Genomic DNA, 19,636 nt, shown 5'->3' with positions numbered 1-19,636 from the left:
AGACCGGGATTCATGGGTTCACTTGACTATTCTCTCTTTTAAGTTGTAGTGGACAATAACAATTCATCAATGAGATATGAAGGTGCGAAATAATAACATGTGAAATATACACATTCATATGGGCATCACGTCCTAACATAGAGATGATGCAACACATCTCTCTTATAATCCACAAGAAAAGGCAAAAATCCATGCAATCTTGTATTAAGAAATAACAAAGCATAGCCATAAGTACTTTTACATGATGTTTGAATATCAAATATGCTACCTTGAACAAACAAGATCATCACTTTTGTCACGTGAAGAACATAGCACATGCATTCACTTTATCCCTAGTGAGGTAGCAAAAAAAGGCAAAATCATAATAGATCATGTATTTGTTGTCACTATTCAGTCATTAAAACCATGCTACTCCATCTAATACACACATCACCCCACACACGCTCTTGCATAAAAGTTGGATCAAAACAAATACTTAATAACAGAGTACATAATATGCATCTATCAATATATCTTGCACATAATATGATCAGATCTCGTAGCACAATATCATAGAATAAGGATCCACCACATAGGTATTACAAATATAGCCATAATCATGTGAGGCAGCTCATATGGCACTAAGAACTATGAAGAACATGAGAGAAATAGATCAAGCTACTGCCACAAACCCGTAGTCCAGAGGTAGACTACTCCCCCTTGATCATGGTGATGATGAAGAAGACGTTGGAGAAGGTGGGGATCCCTCTAGCGGTAATCACAGCGGAGTTTCCCCCTCCAATATTCGCTGCTGCAGCCTCTACTTCGTGTTTCTATCTTCTATGCCGCTCTCCTCCTGAGAACTCTTCGGGCCATATATATAGTGATTTTTAGGTCAAAATACGTCGGTGGGCGAAACAATCAACTGATTTGGGCGATCGACGGTCGAAAGAGGCTAGGTGGCACGGTAGACATGTCGGGCGTGCCACCTGGTCTCTTTTGGGACTCAGGCCCATCCAGGTGTGCTTCTAGGTCCCACGGTGCTTCTCCTGATGAAAAAATAACGCTCCAAAAATCCCAGGTCAATTTGACTCCGTATATGTCTCTGAAATTAAAAAATACACAAAACAGGGAACTCCTGTTGTGCAGAGTTATAAACCAAATAAAAGGTATCATTGGTAAATCTCCATTAATCAATGTAAAACATGGTATTATCATCATATATGTTGCAAATATGTGGGAATTCAATATGATAAATGACAAAGTTCATGTATGCATTTTGCATGCATCAGGGATCTAGATCTACAATCTCCAGCAATCAATTCCTCCACTAAGTGAGGGGAACTCCTAGGATCCAGATCTTGGAGTCATTACTTCCTCCATTTGTTTTTCTTCTCTAATTCCTCCCTAGCACATGTTGCTTTGGTGGGATTTGAGTGTGAAGTATTTGAACACCTCTAGTGTTCTTGCTTTGCATCCTTGCATAAGTGTTGAGATCTCCACTACGATTTTTTCGTGTGAGAGACCGTGAGCTCCTTACTCTTGTAGGGTGACCTCCTAGTTGGCTCGTTGGTTGGTGCTCCGGTGATCTCTTCGTGGAAGATTGTGAAGAGGCACGAGTTTCTTCTTCGTCGAGCTTGTGAAGTGATTGTGGAGCTTGCCATCTTCGGATTGGAGGAAAAGCTAACCATAAGGAAATGGCATTTGTCCTTCATAGAATTGGCTTGGAGAAGAATGTGAGCCTTCATGGCATTTGGGATACCTTCTTGGTAACCTGCATCTCTCCAACATGACGTGCCTCACTTCGTGTGAGGGAACACGGGAATATATATATCTTCGTATCCGTGTGACTTGGTTATCTCTATACCCGAGCTTACTTACTTGTGGTAGCCTTCATTCTTGAAGTCCTTATTTCTTGCTTATCACTTGTGTTACATATATATTGTGCCAATCTTCCTAAGCTCTAGTTGTTGTTGGTGCACTTAGTTAAGCCTAGCTTGTAAAATAAACGTTAGTTTAATTCCGCATTCTTACAAGCCAAATCTGTAATTGAGATTCTTGAATAGGCTGCCTCATTGGAGTGCAACTTAATTTATGTTAGGAGGCGTTTAGGGAGGCTTAGTAGAAGGTTTGTGATGTACACTGACTTATCTAGAGAAACTCCAAGGCACTTTTCCCCAACATCGATTCGAGCGCGTGACTTCTCGTATCCGGCCTTAGGCTCCCTAAACAAGTCTTGATCTCTATTGCCCTCGACTTGATTCCAATCAAGTGGGAGTAAAATGAGTACATGCCCATGTGGGCTATTTATAGCCTAGAGCTTCTTGACAAATTACCACTTCTACCCTCGTAGTTGTTGGTTGGAAGGGTAGTTGAGCTAATCTTTAGCTCATGAGTCCATAATGGGATAGAGAGCGGACGTGGTGCATGTCCCATAGTGGACTAGCCCACATGTCCCTACAATTAATTAAAGGGCTCCTTTTGCTTGGGATTTCATGTCATGAATTTTTTTCCTTTTTTTCCTCTCCCCTCTTGCTTTGACTTCATGAAAAATTGCATGAACTTCCTTTGACTTGTCTTGAATTTTCCTTCTTACCACTTGGTTGCCGTGTAGGACTTGGCTAAGACCCCAGTTAGGATTATTTATTCCGACAACCATGGCCTATGTCCAGTGATATGGCATATTATTACCAAATCCAGCATGTGGCAACCATCATGCCCATTTGGTCCAATATGACTGCATGAAGCATCTAAGGAATCCCTCGAAACACGTGACAACACACTCTATATGTTCATCAAACTGAGGGTGATAGGATGAAAGTTGGATGTTAGTTAGAAGAAATAACTCTTTCCAAAGATTGCCCTTGAAGACGTGATCCCTATCGGACACTACAACCTAAGGAAGATCGTGCACTTGAAACACCTTCTTCATGTGCGTAGTCACCACTACCATAAAGTGAAAGGATGACAATCAGTGGCGGAGCTTCAGAGAAAATCTTGGGCGGGCCAAACTAAAGCACAACCAAAAGAATTGCAATACCTTCGGTTGAGCAGAACATACATCTATAAATTTCTCCAAAGCAGAACAACTTTGGTTCAACAGATCAATTACCTGCCACTTGTGTGGTTTGTGCCATGCGCTTCCCCTGATAAAAATTGGAGCAGGTGTCGGCTTGTAGATGGAAATCGGAGAAGACGGAGGAGAACTTGTGGACTGGGTTTACTGAACGTCGGATCGCTTCCGCTAGCCGTAGCTAGCTCTCTGGCCACCTGTGCTAGGATCTTGGAGTACGGACCTGGCCAGTTGGGTGCTCTCATGGTCTCGTTGGATTGCTGTCGATGTTGGACAGTCGTCGCTCGATGGATCGAGACTCTCTGATAGTCCTACTCCTACCTCCAGCGATTAGGTCGTCGACTCAAGGAGTCATAGTAGTTGGTTAGCTGCCCTAACTTGCGCCATGGATATGAGGATGCGCCGTTGACAAGCACGAACAGTTGAATAGATGAACTTCATCTCTCCTCTCGAGTGAACTAGACTAGGTTAGTGCTGGGCTTTACACATGCAGAATAGGTCTAACATTTTTTATCGCTCCTGGGCTAGGTGGACCATGGCCCAGGTTTGCCCTAACTAAGCTCCGCCAGTGATGACAATGTGACATGAGGTGGGCACAACAAGAAAACTTTCCCACCACTACCGATATGCATTTAAAACATGAAGATTTTGACAAACCCTCCATTAAGTATAGTGTTACCACATGGCGTGCAACCGGAGGTAGAACACCCCCTATGCATTTGGCTTGAAGATAGACTAAACATTTGGTCACATATTATTTGATGTGTTTCTTCATTCCTAGGTAGGACGCCAACCGGTTCACTCTCTGGTAGGTAGCACAGAATTTTATATGTCCATCCTGAGCAATGTTGGGAGGATATCTTACTATCATGGGGGACTTCGGCCTTGCCACATTCTACCTTTGTGCCTAATCAAACCGTTGTGTAATGTTAAGTGACCTTGTACCACTTTTTTTCAACCAAATTGGCTTACCACCTGGCCAGGTGACACGTCCTCACAATCGACAATATGTTGTCTTGATAGAGCTAGCATCAACATTTCTATTTTCTAAATCCTCTTTTTGTAGGAGATCTTGGTTGAGCTTTGTGAGTGGGCGACGCCGGGGTAAATGTCAATGAAGTCTTGAGAGCTTGAAATATTAGATGTTACAATCATTTTGTATAATATATACTAGTTGTTCACGAACTACGTCTAATATAGATGAATCGGAGAAGTAGCAGTTCGAGAGCAATAGAGGGGCATAAGAGATGAGTCAAGGATAGAAATCCAAAGTTCACACATTGGCCAAAAGACACTTACTCCAACAAACACCCTTCTGGCATCCACATGCATGATCACCCTTCGAACAACCGCCTACCTGGGATCCCAAAAACACTCTAGGCGAGGTGTTGACCTTATAGGGCTAGACTTTAGGCATTGGCCTTCTCTTGAGCCGATTAACATGACGATGATCATGAGTTTGCCATTCGGGTCAGGCCTAACAAAGCCTGGTGCAGAAATTTCAGACCCAAGCTCGGACCGGCCCACCTAAATTTTAGGCGCAAGCCTAGCCAATCATAGGAAAACCCGTCTGGCTTCGAGCCGCGGACCAAGTTTCTTCACTATTTCGCACATGTCTATGGCCCGGCCATCTAGCCTAAAACTCAGGCCCAGACCTGGCCCACGGGCATTATCCGGCCCGGGATTATCGGACCGGGCCGGGGCTTCCCATGCTGAGGTATACTTGTGACCATGACCGGAGTTTTCAACATTTTATGCTCTGTCTACTCTATTGTTCACATAACAACAATTCAAGGACTGAATACCAAACCCGGTAAAGGCAGTAGGAAAATCTAGTATAGTCCTAAAAGCTGCGAGTCATGGTGGAAAAGGCTGAAAAGGGTTCCCAGAAGAAAACACTACCTACCTGATGACAGCCGAGCCAGTTGAATGAATCAAGTACACCACCACGAGGCGGTTAGTTAAATTTGCTCATGAGCGGCACATCACATCACCCATTTCCTTCCGTGGCACGCTTAAATAGAGGCAAAAGAAGCGCACCGCACGCGTGGATGTGAAGCAGGAGGGAGGACGATCATCATCGCATCATCGTCTTCGTCTTCGTCGTCGTCGTGGAGTCAGGCCAGTAGGCAGGCACTGACCCTCCTCCCTTGAATCCAACTCCACCTCCACACGTATCCTATCCACCATTACCCACCAAACACCACCACGAGACGACATTTCCGTCTTAAAAATCCTCTCTTTCCTCTCTAATCAAAGATCCATCTCCTCTCTCTCTTTCCACTTGGATTTATTCTGGAGTATTTGCTGTCCCGTTTTGCTGTGGATTTGGACCACGCGCATGCACCAACCAAATAATCCCCATCGGACCAGTCCCGGCAATCTCCGGTGGAGGGCGAAATCAATCCTAAATTAGCGCCCCGCCACCAAGAACTCCACTACAAGGCAAGGCAAGGATTCCCCAATCCAATCATTCTCTCTCGCCGCAGGCATTTGGCCCACTTCCCTCCACCACCACCAGAGAAATCCCAAGAAAACCGAAATCGGTCCTACGCCGCACCAGATTACAGCCTCGTAATCATCATCACCTGAGAAGAGCAAGAGGGAGAGCTCGGGCGGAAAAAGGAGGAAGCAATGACGGAGGTGGCGCTGTTCCGGGGCCCGACCAACCTCGCTTCCTCCGCAAGCCGCGGCTCCTCCTCCCCCTCCCCTTCCTCCTCCTCCTCCCCGCGCTATTTAGCCGATAGCGACGTGCTCCAGAGACGAAGCAACAACAGCCCTGCAGGATCCGCCGAGCGACAGGCCGCGGGATCGGAGCAGGAGCAGGAGCGGTGGTCGTTCTTGGCGCTGCTGCTCGAGCTGCTGCGGAAGTCGCTGCTCGGGTGCAGGGTGGAGGGCGGCGCCGGCGAAGGCGGGATGGAGATAGGCCTGCCCACGGACGTCCAGCACGTCGCGCACGTCACCTTCGACAGGTTCCATGGGTTCCTCGGCCTCCCCGTCGAGCTCGAGCCCGAGGTGCCACGCCGCGCCCCCAGTGCCAGGTCCGTCACTCTCTCCTCCTCTCTTCTCATGTTTATCGATTAATTGCTATTAGGTTCACACAAGCTCTGAACATGTGTTTCTTCTTGTTCTGAGCTCAAAATGTTTCGGAATACCACCAGTATTCAGTTCCAGTTTGAACTTCAGTTGCAACCTCTGTCTGTTTTAATCTGAAACTTGGCAAACAGATAAATTCTGGTGAATTTATGTTCCATTTGAATTATGTGTATATTGATAATCCGCTAGTACCCACAAAAAGAAAATCCGCTAGGACTTGCTCCCCCTTGCTGTTGCGTACTTGGCAGCCTGAGCTGGAACTGATCTACTATGGTAGATAAACTGTTTATGATGATGGGCCACCACTCTGTCTGCAAACAGTTTGTGTTGAGTTTTCTTCATGCTTCATTAATAATTGGCCAATCATGTGGCTCTGGATGTCTGTTATGGATAGACTTGCGTGATGTTTCTGTAAGTGGTGACACCACAAAATCGAGAAAGGGGACATTAGTACCTACAACTTTTAATGAGGCTGGAAATGGAACAGAACACTGGAAAGACAGTTTCTATTAGTTTAAAAGTAGAGAAAAATATATAATGTTAAATTTGAAAATTATAAGCTTCTAAATTTAGTAGTGGCAGCCATTTTGTTCACTCTAGTCATTTGCAGTAGTGGTATTCCACCCATGTTATTTTAGTGCTCCCATCAACTCTAAACTTGTTTTGACTTGTAAGCAAACCCACCAAATAAACATATTTTTGTTCAATATGGATGCGTTACAAAGAGTCTGGTTATTTTAACTGGGTTCCCAAAATCAAAAAGTAAATATTTAATTGGCACACACATGCCGTTTGTTAAGTCTTACTTCTTGTTGGATCAGTTCAGCTGTATCACATCTTGCTTTGTTTGGTAGGAGTGCTTATCCTTGCTGTACAGATATTAAACTACATATGTATTTCATTCCGTGAAAAGTTTATTCTACGGTAGCTGTATTGTTGCTTCGTTGTTCTTTATTTTCTATTCGGCGCTCCTTCTGTATGCACAGTTGCACACACATTACCTGGCACATAATTTTAAAATCAAAGAGGACTTTTGACGGAGTTGATTGACCTAGAAATGTCAAGAAGTAGATTATTGCACACTCTGTCATGTAGGAAAGACTGAAAGAAGAACTGTTGGGAATTTAGCGATTTACTAGTGATATATTTTGTCTCGATTAGATGATTCCCTCACCTTGCTGGTTAACATTTGTCTGCTTCTGTTTGTTGTGTTTTCTAGACTTTAGGGACTTGAATAACTATGTTTTTGCTTCGCGGTCCTCTCGGGCGTATACTAGAAAAATAGCAGAAAGAATAACAAATGTACATAGGTACTATATACTATATTGTACTTAGTTTTGTATCGGGAATTACAGGATGTGGTTATAATTTCTTTTTTTGGATAAAGATGTGGTCATTATTTCTAGGTAATCTAGAAAGAATAGGTAAAGAATTCTCTATAGTAGGATAGAATCGTTTTGCCTCCAAAAGAAGATGAAGTGGCACAAACACCTAGTACCCATCTTCATAGTTGAAACTGGAGGATTATACTATACGATTAATAAAAATAGAGCATAGGAATTGTGCTCATTCGATAGTTGCGAAACTTCTGGAATAAACAAAGTTCCTGAAAGTAAATGAAAAGTAGTTTCCTTGATATTTTAGGCACTTGAGTTAGTAAACCAGTATATTCAGCACCGAATTCAGAGTGTTCCTGCATACCATATTAATTATTGAAATCTGGTTCTTTAAAAGGTGCCTTGACTTGTCTTTAAAGACAAAAAAGGTGAAATATGCCGTGAGCTCAATGACTATGTGCTCCTATTTTTATATGGTATAAAGGTGTATTTTGGAGCGTCATGCATGATTTGTTCCAGTTCATACTTCCTTATGTTGTTGGTGTTCTTCAGCTAATTCAAACTTCAAATGCAGTGCCAGTGTCTTCGGAGTCTCAACACAATCAATGCAGTGTTCGTATGATTCTAGAGGAAATAGTGTTCCGACGATTCTCTTGATGATGCAAAGACGTCTTTACGAACAAGGTGGTCTTCAGGTATGATGTCTTAGCATTTTAATTAACGTTTTACTTGTCTTTTCAATCAGTGTTCCTGTAGTTTTTTCTGAGTTCTGACCACATTAATTTGTTTTTTTTTACTTTGCAGACAGAAGGTATTTTTCGTATAAATGCAGAAAATAGCCAGGAAGAGTTTGTGAGAGATCAGTTAAATAGTGGAACTGTGCCAGATGGCATTGATGTTCATTCTTTGGCAGGTCTAATCAAAGTAAGCTTCCTTCTGTCATGTAGCTTATGACATTCCATTGAGAGCACCACTCAAGAGATTTATTATTGATGTGCTTATCTTCAATAGTCGGATTCTGTATCAGCACTTATCAGAGAATCTAGAGTTTCAAATGGAAAACAACCTTCTTTTTCAAATGTACACCAAAGTTGTGATTCTTCTATACAAGAAACTTTGTTGCAGAATCTAATGCTGCTTTTCAGCGCAGTTATGTGGTGCGGTTAACTGATTTGACACCACAATTTTTTGTCCTTCAATTAGTCAACTTTCGTTGGCAAAACAGTACTCATAATAATAAAAGTTATACTCATTGTTTCATATATTTTTGATCTTTTCAGGCCTGGTTTAGGGAATTGCCGAGTGGGGTGCTAGACTCTATCCCACCTGAACAGGTGATGCAATGCCAATCTGAAGAGGACTGTGCTCGGGTTGCCAAATGCCTTCCACCAACTGAAGCAGCCTTACTTGACTGGGCCGTTAATTTGATGGCTGATGTTGTCCAAGAAGAACAGATAAACAAGATGAATGATCGCAATGTTGCTATGGTTTTCGCACCAAATATGACCCAGGTAACGTGTTTTCCAGACATAAAGATAGCAACTATCATTTTAGTTAATGCTAATTGTTGCTCACATGTAAATGCAGATGGACGATCCTTTGACTGCACTGATGTATGCAGTACAAGTGATGAATTTCCTTAAGATGCTTATACAGAAGACCCTCAAGGATAGAGAAGAGTCCAACCTGGAAGATGCTTCTTTGCCACAAAAGGACCCGTCTGATGAAAACGGGCATCAGAACCCAAGTCTCCCCGTTAATTCTGAACCTGAAGAACTATCCGGGCGTTCTTCTTTCGTCAAGGAGGAGCCCCTTCTGTGCAGTCCTACACACAGCCCTGAAGATAAGCCCAGTGGGATTAATCCTGCTGAAGATGATTCCGTTGCTTGCATTGTCCAGGCAAGTAATGTCCTGACGAGAATAGAGAGCTCCGCCAGTTGCTCACAGCCTGGTGTTGCTGCTTCGTCCACCGATGATGCTACATGCGCTACATCTGTGAACTCAATTCAGGGCAGAGGGAGCCGTAGCCTGACTAGCAGGAGGACTAGAAAGGGCAAGCGGCAGTGTGGAACACCCACTGTGCCCCCAGCTGAGAAATCAAGAGGCACGAGCATCGTGAGCCGGATAAACTCAAAGGTTGAACGGATCGAAGCTTGGAGATAGAAATGCCAATGTCATTGCTGTTGTTTGTTGTGTAATAGATGGCTGACCCAGTGTTTTCCTTGCACATTTTGAATTTTCAACGTGCTTATCATTTCGTGTTTGGACCATGGTCATGTTGGTTTGAGATTCATCCAGCTGCCTTCACTAACTTATGTATCTTGCTTATGAGTAATTTGTGGGTGTTTGAGTGAATGGAGAAAAGGTCGTTGCTTCCTTGTACATGCTTTTCTTCACTGTCTGAATTCTGAAGTTTCTGAACTTCCTAGAAGTTCTCTCTGACCTTTCTGAGGAGCTCTCAACCATCATATTCATATTCATGTCCTCTTATTGCATCAGGTAGCTTTATTCTGCCTTCTCTCCTTCATTCTTTTCGTTTACTGAATCCATCCCTTGATTTTCCAGTTTTCACAAAAAGAAGTTATTCTACCTTTTTTTGTCCTCCATTCCTTTCCGTTCATCGAATCCACCACAAATGTTTTCCAGTTTTCATGGAGAAAAAGAAAAATCACCGCGAGAAAATGCAATGCATCATCTTCCACCTAGCTTTCTGCCAGCTCAACTATGAATGGAACATATTCCTGTCTTCAGGGGCACTTGACACCAGTATGATGCTCAGTGACAAGTGCATCACTGGTAGGGGAAAATCATCCCAATTTCTCGAAATGCCCGGATTCTATTTCTCCGAGGGTTTTACCCATCACGAAATGCTTAAATTCTGTTCGCGGTGCTCGCCATTATCGACCTGCTCCTGCGACAGTCGGAACCGGAATTCTTTCACGAAGATTGATCTGGAATGCCAACCTTATCCCTGTTATCACGTATTCCATTTAGTCAGTGCAAGATCACCATCAAATATGTTCGACCTGCCGATTTCCATGCATTTCTTGACATGTTATGCAGATCACTGCCGAAGAACACACACGCTTGTGCAAGATGCACATTTCCATTTCCTCCCAAGTTGCAGCTGGAGTAGTATATACCAGCTCCACTTCTGAAAAGAGAAAAAAAATCCCAAAATTCCAATTCGACAGCCACATAGATGCCTCTTTCTTTATTGGCCTCTCCATTTCTCTCGCTATATACCTCTCATCGACCCAAATTACTTGAGCAAATTCGACAGTTCAAAAAAAAAACATTGCAGCTTTACATCCGAGGAGGAGAGCGGAGGACTGTTAATTTGGTCGATGGCGCACATGGCGGCCGCGGACGGCTCGCTGCGGAGGCTGTTCGAGAAGCCGTTGCCGGAGAACCCGAGTCTGCTGGAGGTACTAGCGGCTTGCAGCAACCACAGCCACCAGAAGAAGCATCTGCTGCCGGCCGTCGACCCGACGTCCTTCACGGAGATCTTCGGCGAGCTCCACTTCCACGAGAGGCCTGAGGCCCGATTCGTACTGCCGACGCCGCCACCACAGCCTGCCGCAGCAGTTCCTGCTCGAGGAGCGACGATGGTGTCGTGGCTCGACGCTGCTGATCGTCAGGCTGCCGAGAAGAGCAAGGACGACTCGTCGCTGGACGCGCTCCTCAGGCCGCCGAATCCCGCGATCTTCAGTTTGAAGAAGAGCGCGAGCTTCTGCCTGAAGAAGAGCTCGGCGTCGCTGCTGCTGTGCACGGAGGGGCTCGGGTCCGAGAGCACCGTGGACTCCGACGACATGGTCAAGGGCGACGACGGCGATGCCGCCCTGATCCCCGGGAAGGAGTCGATGCCGGAGGACGCGGGGCCAGGGCTGCAGCTGGGAGGCAGCAAGGACAAGGAACCGCCATCGTTCCCGCCGGCGATACGGTCGATCGGACGCGGTGGGAAGCCGTGCGTGTGCTTCCGGACGTTCCGCACGGATGGGCGGTTCGTTCTCACGCAGGTGGTAATCCCCGGGAAGGAGATTCTGCACGCGTCCCGCGAGGGCGGCCGCCTCAGGCTCCGGTTCGCCAACGCCGGCGGCGGCGGCGGCGACGAGGATGACGAGGAGCTGGAGCTCGGAGACCAAGAAGATCGCGAACACGGAACCTACAACACATGCATCGGCGCATGCGCTTGATAGGCAGTTTGTTTGTTGACACAAGGAGAATGCGCGGGTTTAGTGTGGTGACGAGCATGTGCTTGGTATTGTTATGGATTGTAGTAATTTTATTTGTGGCACAACTATATAGTTTATTATTTGAATTTGAATGTTAATGTTTGTTTAATCAACAAAGATATTTGGTTCTTCAAAATTGTTCTTCAATATTGTTCGGCCCGGGGTCGACACGGGTGGTGACGGAAACCTTGCTGCCACTAGCTTCCACCTCCTCTTTCCCGCTCATCGCTGTTGCCGGAGAGAGCAGTCGGGAAACACTACAAGAAAAGTGGTGGTCTATGACGTTCTGATCATAACACTAGGTGTTTCATCCAAAGAAACATCACAGATCTGTCATAAATTTTCTCTTTTCATCGCGTGGCCGGTGGAGGGTCAAAATCCCGGTTTCACGTTTTCTTCATTTCGTCACGCAGATTCGTCGCAGTTTTTGTGCCAAGCCTTGAAGTCCGGTGAGACATTTCGTCCCATGTTGAAATGTCGTAGATTTCGTCACGGGCCATTTCGTCAGCAGTTGATTCGTCGCACATTTTGTCCCGGACCAAAACGTCACAGATTTCGTCATGAGGCGTCTTAATGTTTTTTTCACAACGACTGCGTTGTCCGTGCATGCTCCGCCTAACAGCTGGTTCTGACGGACTATTTGGCCCCGTGTCAAATCGTCACAGATTTCGTCATGAGTACATGTTTGACAATTTCCTTTTTCCAACGACGAGGCCTTCCGTTCCTGAACCCCACCTTGCAACGGCTTCATCAAAGAGAAATTAATAAATTGCCTAGAAATGAACTAGGGGACAAATGAGTCGAACCAGCGGCCTCCCTATTGAAGAGAGTTGGTGCAACCTCTAGAGAAGCCAACTCTATGTGTTTACAATAACTACAACATATTTTGTATAGAGAATATGTCGATCACAGAGAGAAAAAAATAAAAATGTAGGAAATTCCAGCACATTGACAAGCACAAGCATGAACACAATCATAACATGCAAAGAGCATGTCATTCACAATCACATCATAATCATAATAACATAAAGACCACGAGGTTACATAGCCAGTAGGGGCGGAGCTACGTTGGGCCCGAACTGGGCCATGCCCCGCTCAGGATTTTAGTATTTCTTCTATTCTCTTGCTGGGCCAGCCCACCAAGGCTCCCTATTCTAAAAAAAGCTTGCGCTGCTGCATCTTGGTCTGCCTAGAAAAATCGTTGAAGCTCCGGTGTTGATAGCCAGGTTCACACCAGATTATTAGACCAAGTTCACTATGAATTTCAGTACTTAATACAACATATACCAAGTTCCTTCACAACCATAAACCACCATCATGAACAAGCACTTAGTTCAGGCAAGAAACATGAACCATCATGCCATGCAGCACATCTATCATGAAGGTGAAGATTCAGAGATCCCCTACCTTGATTCTAGCTTTCTCTAGAACCTTTGTCCAGTGGCTTGTCATCTAGGCAACATCTTCCTAGACGTGGATGTGGCGAACATGTACATCACCATCGTACGCTAGAAAAAGACACTAAGACACTAAGATCCAGGAAATCATTACCGAGATGCTGGTTGAGGTAGGAGTTGTTGTACTTAGCTTAAAAGTGTTGGCAGAGAAGAATACAGATAGTTATTGACTATAGATAAAAGAATCTGCATAGAAGAATACAGTTATAGTTGTTGACTATAGATGAAAAACATGTATATGAATATTTAAAGAGCCAAATCTGAAATGTTATCATCTTAGCCTTACCGGTGATGACATTGGACGTGGTCATCTTGCATACATATAGGAAATGGGTGGCTAGTATCCTCCAACTTGGGCTCTGAGAAAAGAAACCTAGTCAGGAGCCATCTCGACAGTATTTCCAAACACGCATTGCTTGTCGAAGTCCGCAAAGCCTAACATATTGGGACCTACAAATAAAATTATTAGTAACCAATGTGAGAGAATATAGCAAAGCATGAAAGTAGTTAGCCAATTTCACACCTCTGCAAACAATCACCGGTTTCATGGCTTTCTCCAATCTGACAGCATGAGATGATGAAATTATATATTTTTTCCTAATTTCTTAAGTCCCAAATGATAACCAGATGGAGAGATTCTCCTGGCTAATATCTTAGCTCTGCCACGAACAACAGATGTGGGTTTCTTCCCTAATTTGTGGGATGTAAATAGAACACTAGGTGCAATAGCATCATTAGATGATCTGCTTCTAAACTACTTAAGATAGGCAGATGATCTCATCTTAACTGGCTTGGCTTCCTTAGGTTATGGGACGTCATCATGAGATTGTATATAAACAATGAATGCATTGGTGGGAAGTGGAAGAATGTACTTGACGATTTTAGCCTAAAACATAGACATTGAAACAATTAGAACATTGTTATAAATAGACATCAAACCAACCAGACATTGCACTAAATAGACATTGCCCTAAAGTATGACATATTCAGCATGATGCTCCAATCTGTAGGAGTTGCAGCTTGGAAATGGACCAACTTATTTTCCTTTGGAAACCATCTCTCTGTGGAACTGAAAGCTTATGCAAGAATCAGACATCTACTTAGTACTGCAAGCATATATTTTCATGAAAGCATCTAATTAGTGTAAGCATCTATTTCTGGAAAACAAGCCAGTACTTGTTTACTCAACTTTACCATGTACATACATGTCACCGTTCCTTACTGACAACCTTTTAATTTGATGCATGCTTGATGACCCACAAGTATAGGGGGTGTATCATAGTACTTTCGATAAATAAGAGTGTCGAACCCAACGAGGAGCAGAAGGTGTTGACAAGCATTTTCGATGAAGGATTCACTGTAAATGCTCACAGACAAGTTTTCAGGAGGTTTTGATATAGCAGATAAATAAAATACAAGTAAGAAAAATGCGAGAGTAATAATTGCAGCGAGTGGCCCAATCCTTTTTAGCACAAAGGACATGCCGGTTTGTTTACTTATGATGACCAAACGTTCGTGAGGACACACGGGAATTTAGTCTAGTGCTTTCGCTTCATATAGTTGATTAATCTTCATTGTTTTGATAAGTGTTGTGTGGGTGAACCTATGCTAATGCACCGCCCTTCCTAGGACTAATACATACTTGTGATTAAACCCCTTGCAAGCATCCGCAAATACAAGAAAGTAATTAAGATAAATCTAACCACAACCTTAAACTCGAGATCCTCGCTACCCCTCATGCATCGATATACCAACGGGGGTTCAGGGTTGGCTGTCACTCCGGCAACCCCACAATTAGCAAACGAATACAAGATGCATTCCCCTAGGCCCATAAAGGTGAAGTATCATGTAGTCGACGTTCACATGACACCACTAGAAGAATAACACTACAACTTAAATATCAAACCATTAAATATTACTCAACATAGTTCACTACTAACATTAGACTTCACCCATGTCCTCAAGAACTAAACGAACTACTCACAAGACATCATATGGAACATGATCAGAGGTGATATGATGATGGATAACAATCTGAACATAAACCTTGATTCAACGGTTTCACTCAATAGCATCAATAACAAGGAGTAATCAACACCGGGAGAGTTTCCCCTATGAAATACTCAAGATTCAACCCTAGATGTTACAGCAGAGACGAGGTGCAGCGGTGGAGATGATGGTGTCGGTGGTGGAGATGATGATGATGATGATCCCAATGAAGTCCAGCTCGATGACGGTGACGATGGCGACGATTTCCCCCTTCCGGGAGGGAATTTCCCCAGCAGATTTCTTCTCGCCGGAGAGCTCTTTCTCTCTCGGTGCTTTCCGCCTCGAGGAGGCGGCGCTGACTATCCTCGATCTCCCCCCGCACCTTAGGGTTTTCGGGAGATGAAGTATGCGAAAGGGCGATGACCGAGGGGGTCGTGGGCCCCCTCCCCACCTGGCGGCGCGCCGGCCTTGATGGCCGCACCAGCCCATGGGGAGGGCCCATGGCGGTCCTCCTCGGCCTCCCCTTTTGGCTGGCTCCGTCATATGGACAAATAGGAGCTTCGGTATATTTTCCGTCAATTGTTGATCTTCAGAAATATTGTATCCTGACGGTGCTTTTTCCAGCAGAATTCTGACTCCGGTGAGTAATTCTCCAATAATCATGAAACATGTAAAATAGGTGAAATAACATAAGTATCATCTCTAAATATGAAATATATCAATGAATAACAGTAAATTATGATATAAAATAGTGATGCAAAATGGACGTATCAACTCCCCCAAGCTTAGACCTCGCTTGTCCCCAAGCGAAACTGAACTCAGTAAACAAGACCACATGTTTATGGAGTGAAGAGTCGATAAATAAAATACGGACAAGAAGCATCACATTTATTAATTCACACAAGACATTCTAGTAAACAACTTCCTCATATAACTCAACTTGAAATAAGTAAAGAGAAATCACAAATAAAGGTGCATAGGAAATCATAATTGGTGATGGAAAACTTTGTTCTTGGTCAAAGAACTATTAACAGATTGTACTTATCTTTCGAGCAGAGCCTTTATATTAGAGCTTATATGGCAGAACTTACATGGTCAATCACAACAATCTCCTCATAATCATTGATAACTTTCAAAGTCATATTCATTCAGATAAAATTTGTACTAAACAAGGAAGAATAAAAGACATGATTAAATAGATCACAATATAAATGGTTGGATCACAACAACTCAATTGCTTGCTTGAGATAGAGGGAAATAGGTTTACTGACTCAACATGAAAGTAAAAGATAGGCCCTTCGCGGAGGGAAGCAGGGATTAAATCATGTGCTAGAGCTTTTTAAGTTTTGAAATCATAAAGAGAGCATAAAAATAAAGTTTTGAAAGGTGTTTGTTGTTGTGAACGAATGGTAGTGGGCACTCTAACCCCCTTGTCAAACAGACTTTCAAAGAGCGGCTCCCATGAAGGACGTTATCTCTACCAGCAAGGTAGATCATCCCTCTTCTCTTTTGTTTACACAGGTACTTTAGTTTTATTTATGGATGACACTACTCCCAACCTTTGCTTTCACAAGCCATGGCTAACCGAATCCTCGGGTGCCTTCCAACATTTCACATACCATGGAGGAGTGTCTATTGCAAAATTAAGTTGCTCACTGATAAATCAGGGCAAAAGATGTGAAGAGAATTATTAATGACAGTTATTAATTGGGGCTGGGAACCCCGTTGCCAGCTCTTTTTGTAAAATTATTGGATAAGCGGATGTATATGCCACTAGTCCATTGGTGAAAGTCTGCCCAACAAGATTGAAAGATAAAACACCACATACTTCCTCATGAGCTATAAAACATTGACACAAATAAGAAGTAATAGAGTTTTGAATTGTTTAAAGGTAGCACATGAAATATTTACTTGGAGTGGCGCAAAATACCACATAATAGGTAGTTATGGTGGACACAAATGGCATGGGTTTGGTTTAAGGTTTTGGATGCACGAGAAGCATTCCCTCTCAGTCATGTGTCTTTGGCTAGCAAGGTTGGTTAGCAAGCATAAGAGTTGAGGGAAACAAACAAATATACATGTGACAGAAACAATCATGCATCTTCCATGTAAGCACAAACAATTTTAACTTCAGAATACTAAGCTCATTAGCTAACAAGAAAGAAAGATAATGAAATAATATATCTACATGTACTTCCCTCTTTTCTACTTAAGCCTCAAAGTATTTTTGCTGTTGACCAATGCTAAGTTTGCCAAAACCAAATAGATTTACTTGATGCTCCCAAAGTGATATCAATACTAACAACAAGATCAATCATATAACAGAAATTGCAAACTAAAATAAGGTGTGCAAAAAGTAAATGATAAAACTTCTCATTAATATTCCATAACGATAACTCACACCAAGGGATACATAGATAACCAACTAAAAGAGAGATACTTCCACACCGCAAACCATCTTATATGATAACTTCCCTACTCATGATATGACACTACTTGACAGTAAAAAGGTAAAAGATAGTGATGATGTGATACCGCGGCACTCCCCCAAGCTTGGAACAAGCCAAGGGGATGCCAATACCAATGATGAATTACTCCTTCGGTGATGGTGGTGAACTCTTCCCGTCATCAGACTTCCAAGGAAGAGGCTCTCCATCAACAAACGACGTCTTGGTCTCAGGAATCCTGAAACTGGCAGCATAACTTATGTGTTTAAACCTGTTTTCATACTCACAGTTTTGATTCTGAACATCATAAAGTTGCGCCTGAAGTTGGTTGGTAGTGTTGTGAAGTGAGAGGATATCGTTCCACAGCTTTGTAGTCTCCTTCTTGTGTTCATCAATAAGTTCGGACACAATTCGGTGGAAGATGTCCACTTCACGTTCAGCCATCTTCTTGTAGGCGAAGACCTCTTGTTCTAGTTTCTTCATCCTGTCCTCCAAGCTTCCTTCTGAAAGAACATCTCTCATAATATGTTTTGTGTGTTTGATGTCAATGTATGTGATACACTAATGTTTGATAAGTGGTACAGGGATTATATAGATACATATATATATGTGATGGATGTGGTGAGATGTGTCAAAAAGAAGCTGTAACAGGATCACCAGGCCGGATATTCCGGGCCGGATATTTCCAGAATATCCGGGCCCCAATTTTTGGCTAAGGACTTGAGGATTTGTGGCTCAGTACTGAAAGAACATCTCTCACATTATGTTTTGTATGTTTGATGTCAATATATGTGATACACTAATGCTTGATTAAGTGGTACAGGGATTACATAGTTTCATATTTGCGTGTGTTGGATTTGGTCGATCTGTCAAAAAGCAACGGGAAAAGTTTGGCCAGGCCGGATAATCCGGGCCGGATATTCTTGAAATATCCGGCCCCCTGTTTTCGGCTAAGTCTTCGAGGAAAAGCAGCTCTGTATGGGGGCCGGACATTTGCCCGGATATTGTCCCGGTATTGTACCAGGGCCGGAATATCCGGGCCGGATATTTTGGAAATATCCGGCCCCCCCAATTTTGGCTAAGGACTGGAAGAAATGTGGCTCTGGCATAGGGCCGGATATTTGGCCGGACAATGTCACACTTTTGTCCACTTGACCGGATTATCCGGGGGGGGCGGATTATCCGGCCCTTACTTAGGCCGGAATATCCGGCCCCCCGGAAGCTGCAACGGCTCGATTTTGAAGGGAGGTATAAATACCCCCCTTCTCCTACCTTGGTGCTTTGCTCAATCATTACACAAGCATTCTGCCAAGCCACCTCCATTAGAGCCACCTCAAGAAAGTCAAGATTTGCAAGATCTCCTTCCTCCCCCAACCAAAGCTCTTGATCTTTGGAGATTCGAAGGAGAAGACACCGATCTACATCCTCACCGAAGCGTTCTTCATTTCCCCCTCACTTGTTTGAGGGATCTCATGCTAGTGTTCCTATTTGGTTCCCTAGTTGATTTGTGTTGATGTGTTGTTGTTGATTGTTGTATTGTTACAGATTTGGGAGCCTCCAATTCAGTTGTGGATGTGTGCCCCAAGAACCTTGTAAAGGCCCGGTTTCCGCCTCGAGGAAATCCCTTAGTGGAAGTGGGCTAGGCCTTCGTGGCGTTGCTCACGGGAGATCTGAGTGAAGTCTTCGTGACTGTTGGTCTGGCTTTCGTAGCGACCACACTCCTCCGAACGTAGACGTACCTTCTTGCAAAGGAAGGGAACTACGGGAATCATCTCCGTGTCAACGCGTGCTACACTCTCGGTTACCTCTATCCCACTCTATCCCCTATATATTGTGTAGCTATATCTTGCCTAGTTGATAACCTTGTCATATAGGTAAATTCACTTAGTTGCATATCTAGAGAATTTACCTTTGTGTCAAACCTAAATTGAAAAAGAACTAAAAATTGGTTAGCACCTATTCACCCCCCTCTAGGTGCGGCATACGATCCTTTCAATTGGTATCAGAGCCTCGGCTCTTATTT

General features: G+C 43.7%; 2 protein-coding genes across 2 annotated transcripts; both read left to right on the top strand.

Moving 5' to 3' along the window:
* The first annotated feature begins 5,389 nt into the window (after positions 1-5,389).
* Positions 5,390-9,867, top strand: LOC124703325 (rho GTPase-activating protein 5-like). The gene is made up of 5 exons (XM_047235540.1): positions 5,390-6,093; positions 8,060-8,180; positions 8,290-8,409; positions 8,766-8,996; positions 9,073-9,867. The coding sequence occupies exons 1-5, from the start codon at positions 5,687-5,689 to the stop codon at positions 9,646-9,648; spliced, it is 1,455 nt and encodes a 484-aa protein (XP_047091496.1). The 5' UTR covers positions 5,390-5,686; the 3' UTR covers positions 9,649-9,867.
* Positions 9,868-10,773: 906 nt separating this feature from the next.
* On the top strand, positions 10,774-11,856 carry LOC124703326. The gene has a single exon (XM_047235541.1). It carries the CDS (start codon positions 10,833-10,835, stop codon positions 11,679-11,681), a length of 849 nt encoding a protein of 282 aa, XP_047091497.1. The 5' UTR covers positions 10,774-10,832; the 3' UTR covers positions 11,682-11,856.
* The last annotated feature ends 7,780 nt before the right edge of the window (positions 11,857-19,636 follow it).

This window comes from Lolium rigidum, chromosome 3 (genome assembly GCF_022539505.1).
Source record: "Lolium rigidum isolate FL_2022 chromosome 3, APGP_CSIRO_Lrig_0.1, whole genome shotgun sequence".
NCBI lineage: Eukaryota > Viridiplantae > Streptophyta > Magnoliopsida > Poales > Poaceae > Lolium > Lolium rigidum.
The sequence above is the reverse complement of the archived record's forward strand: the minus strand, read 5'-3'. Positions and strand labels throughout refer to the sequence as shown.

Excerpts from the sequence above, each read along its gene's own strand:
- LOC124703325 (XM_047235540.1), top strand. The coding sequence starts at position 5,687 with ATGACGGAGGTGGCGCTGTTCCGGGGCCCGACCAACCTCGCTTCCTCC. Across the intron at positions 8,181-8,289 it reads ACGAACAAGGTGGTCTTCAG|ACAGAAGGTATTTTTCGTAT; the intron begins GTATGATGTCTT and ends TTTACTTTGCAG. Across the intron at positions 8,410-8,765 it reads CTTTGGCAGGTCTAATCAAA|GCCTGGTTTAGGGAATTGCC; the intron begins GTAAGCTTCCTT and ends TGATCTTTTCAG.
- LOC124703326 (XM_047235541.1), top strand. The coding sequence starts at position 10,833 with ATGGCGCACATGGCGGCCGCGGACGGCTCGCTGCGGAGGCTGTTCGAG.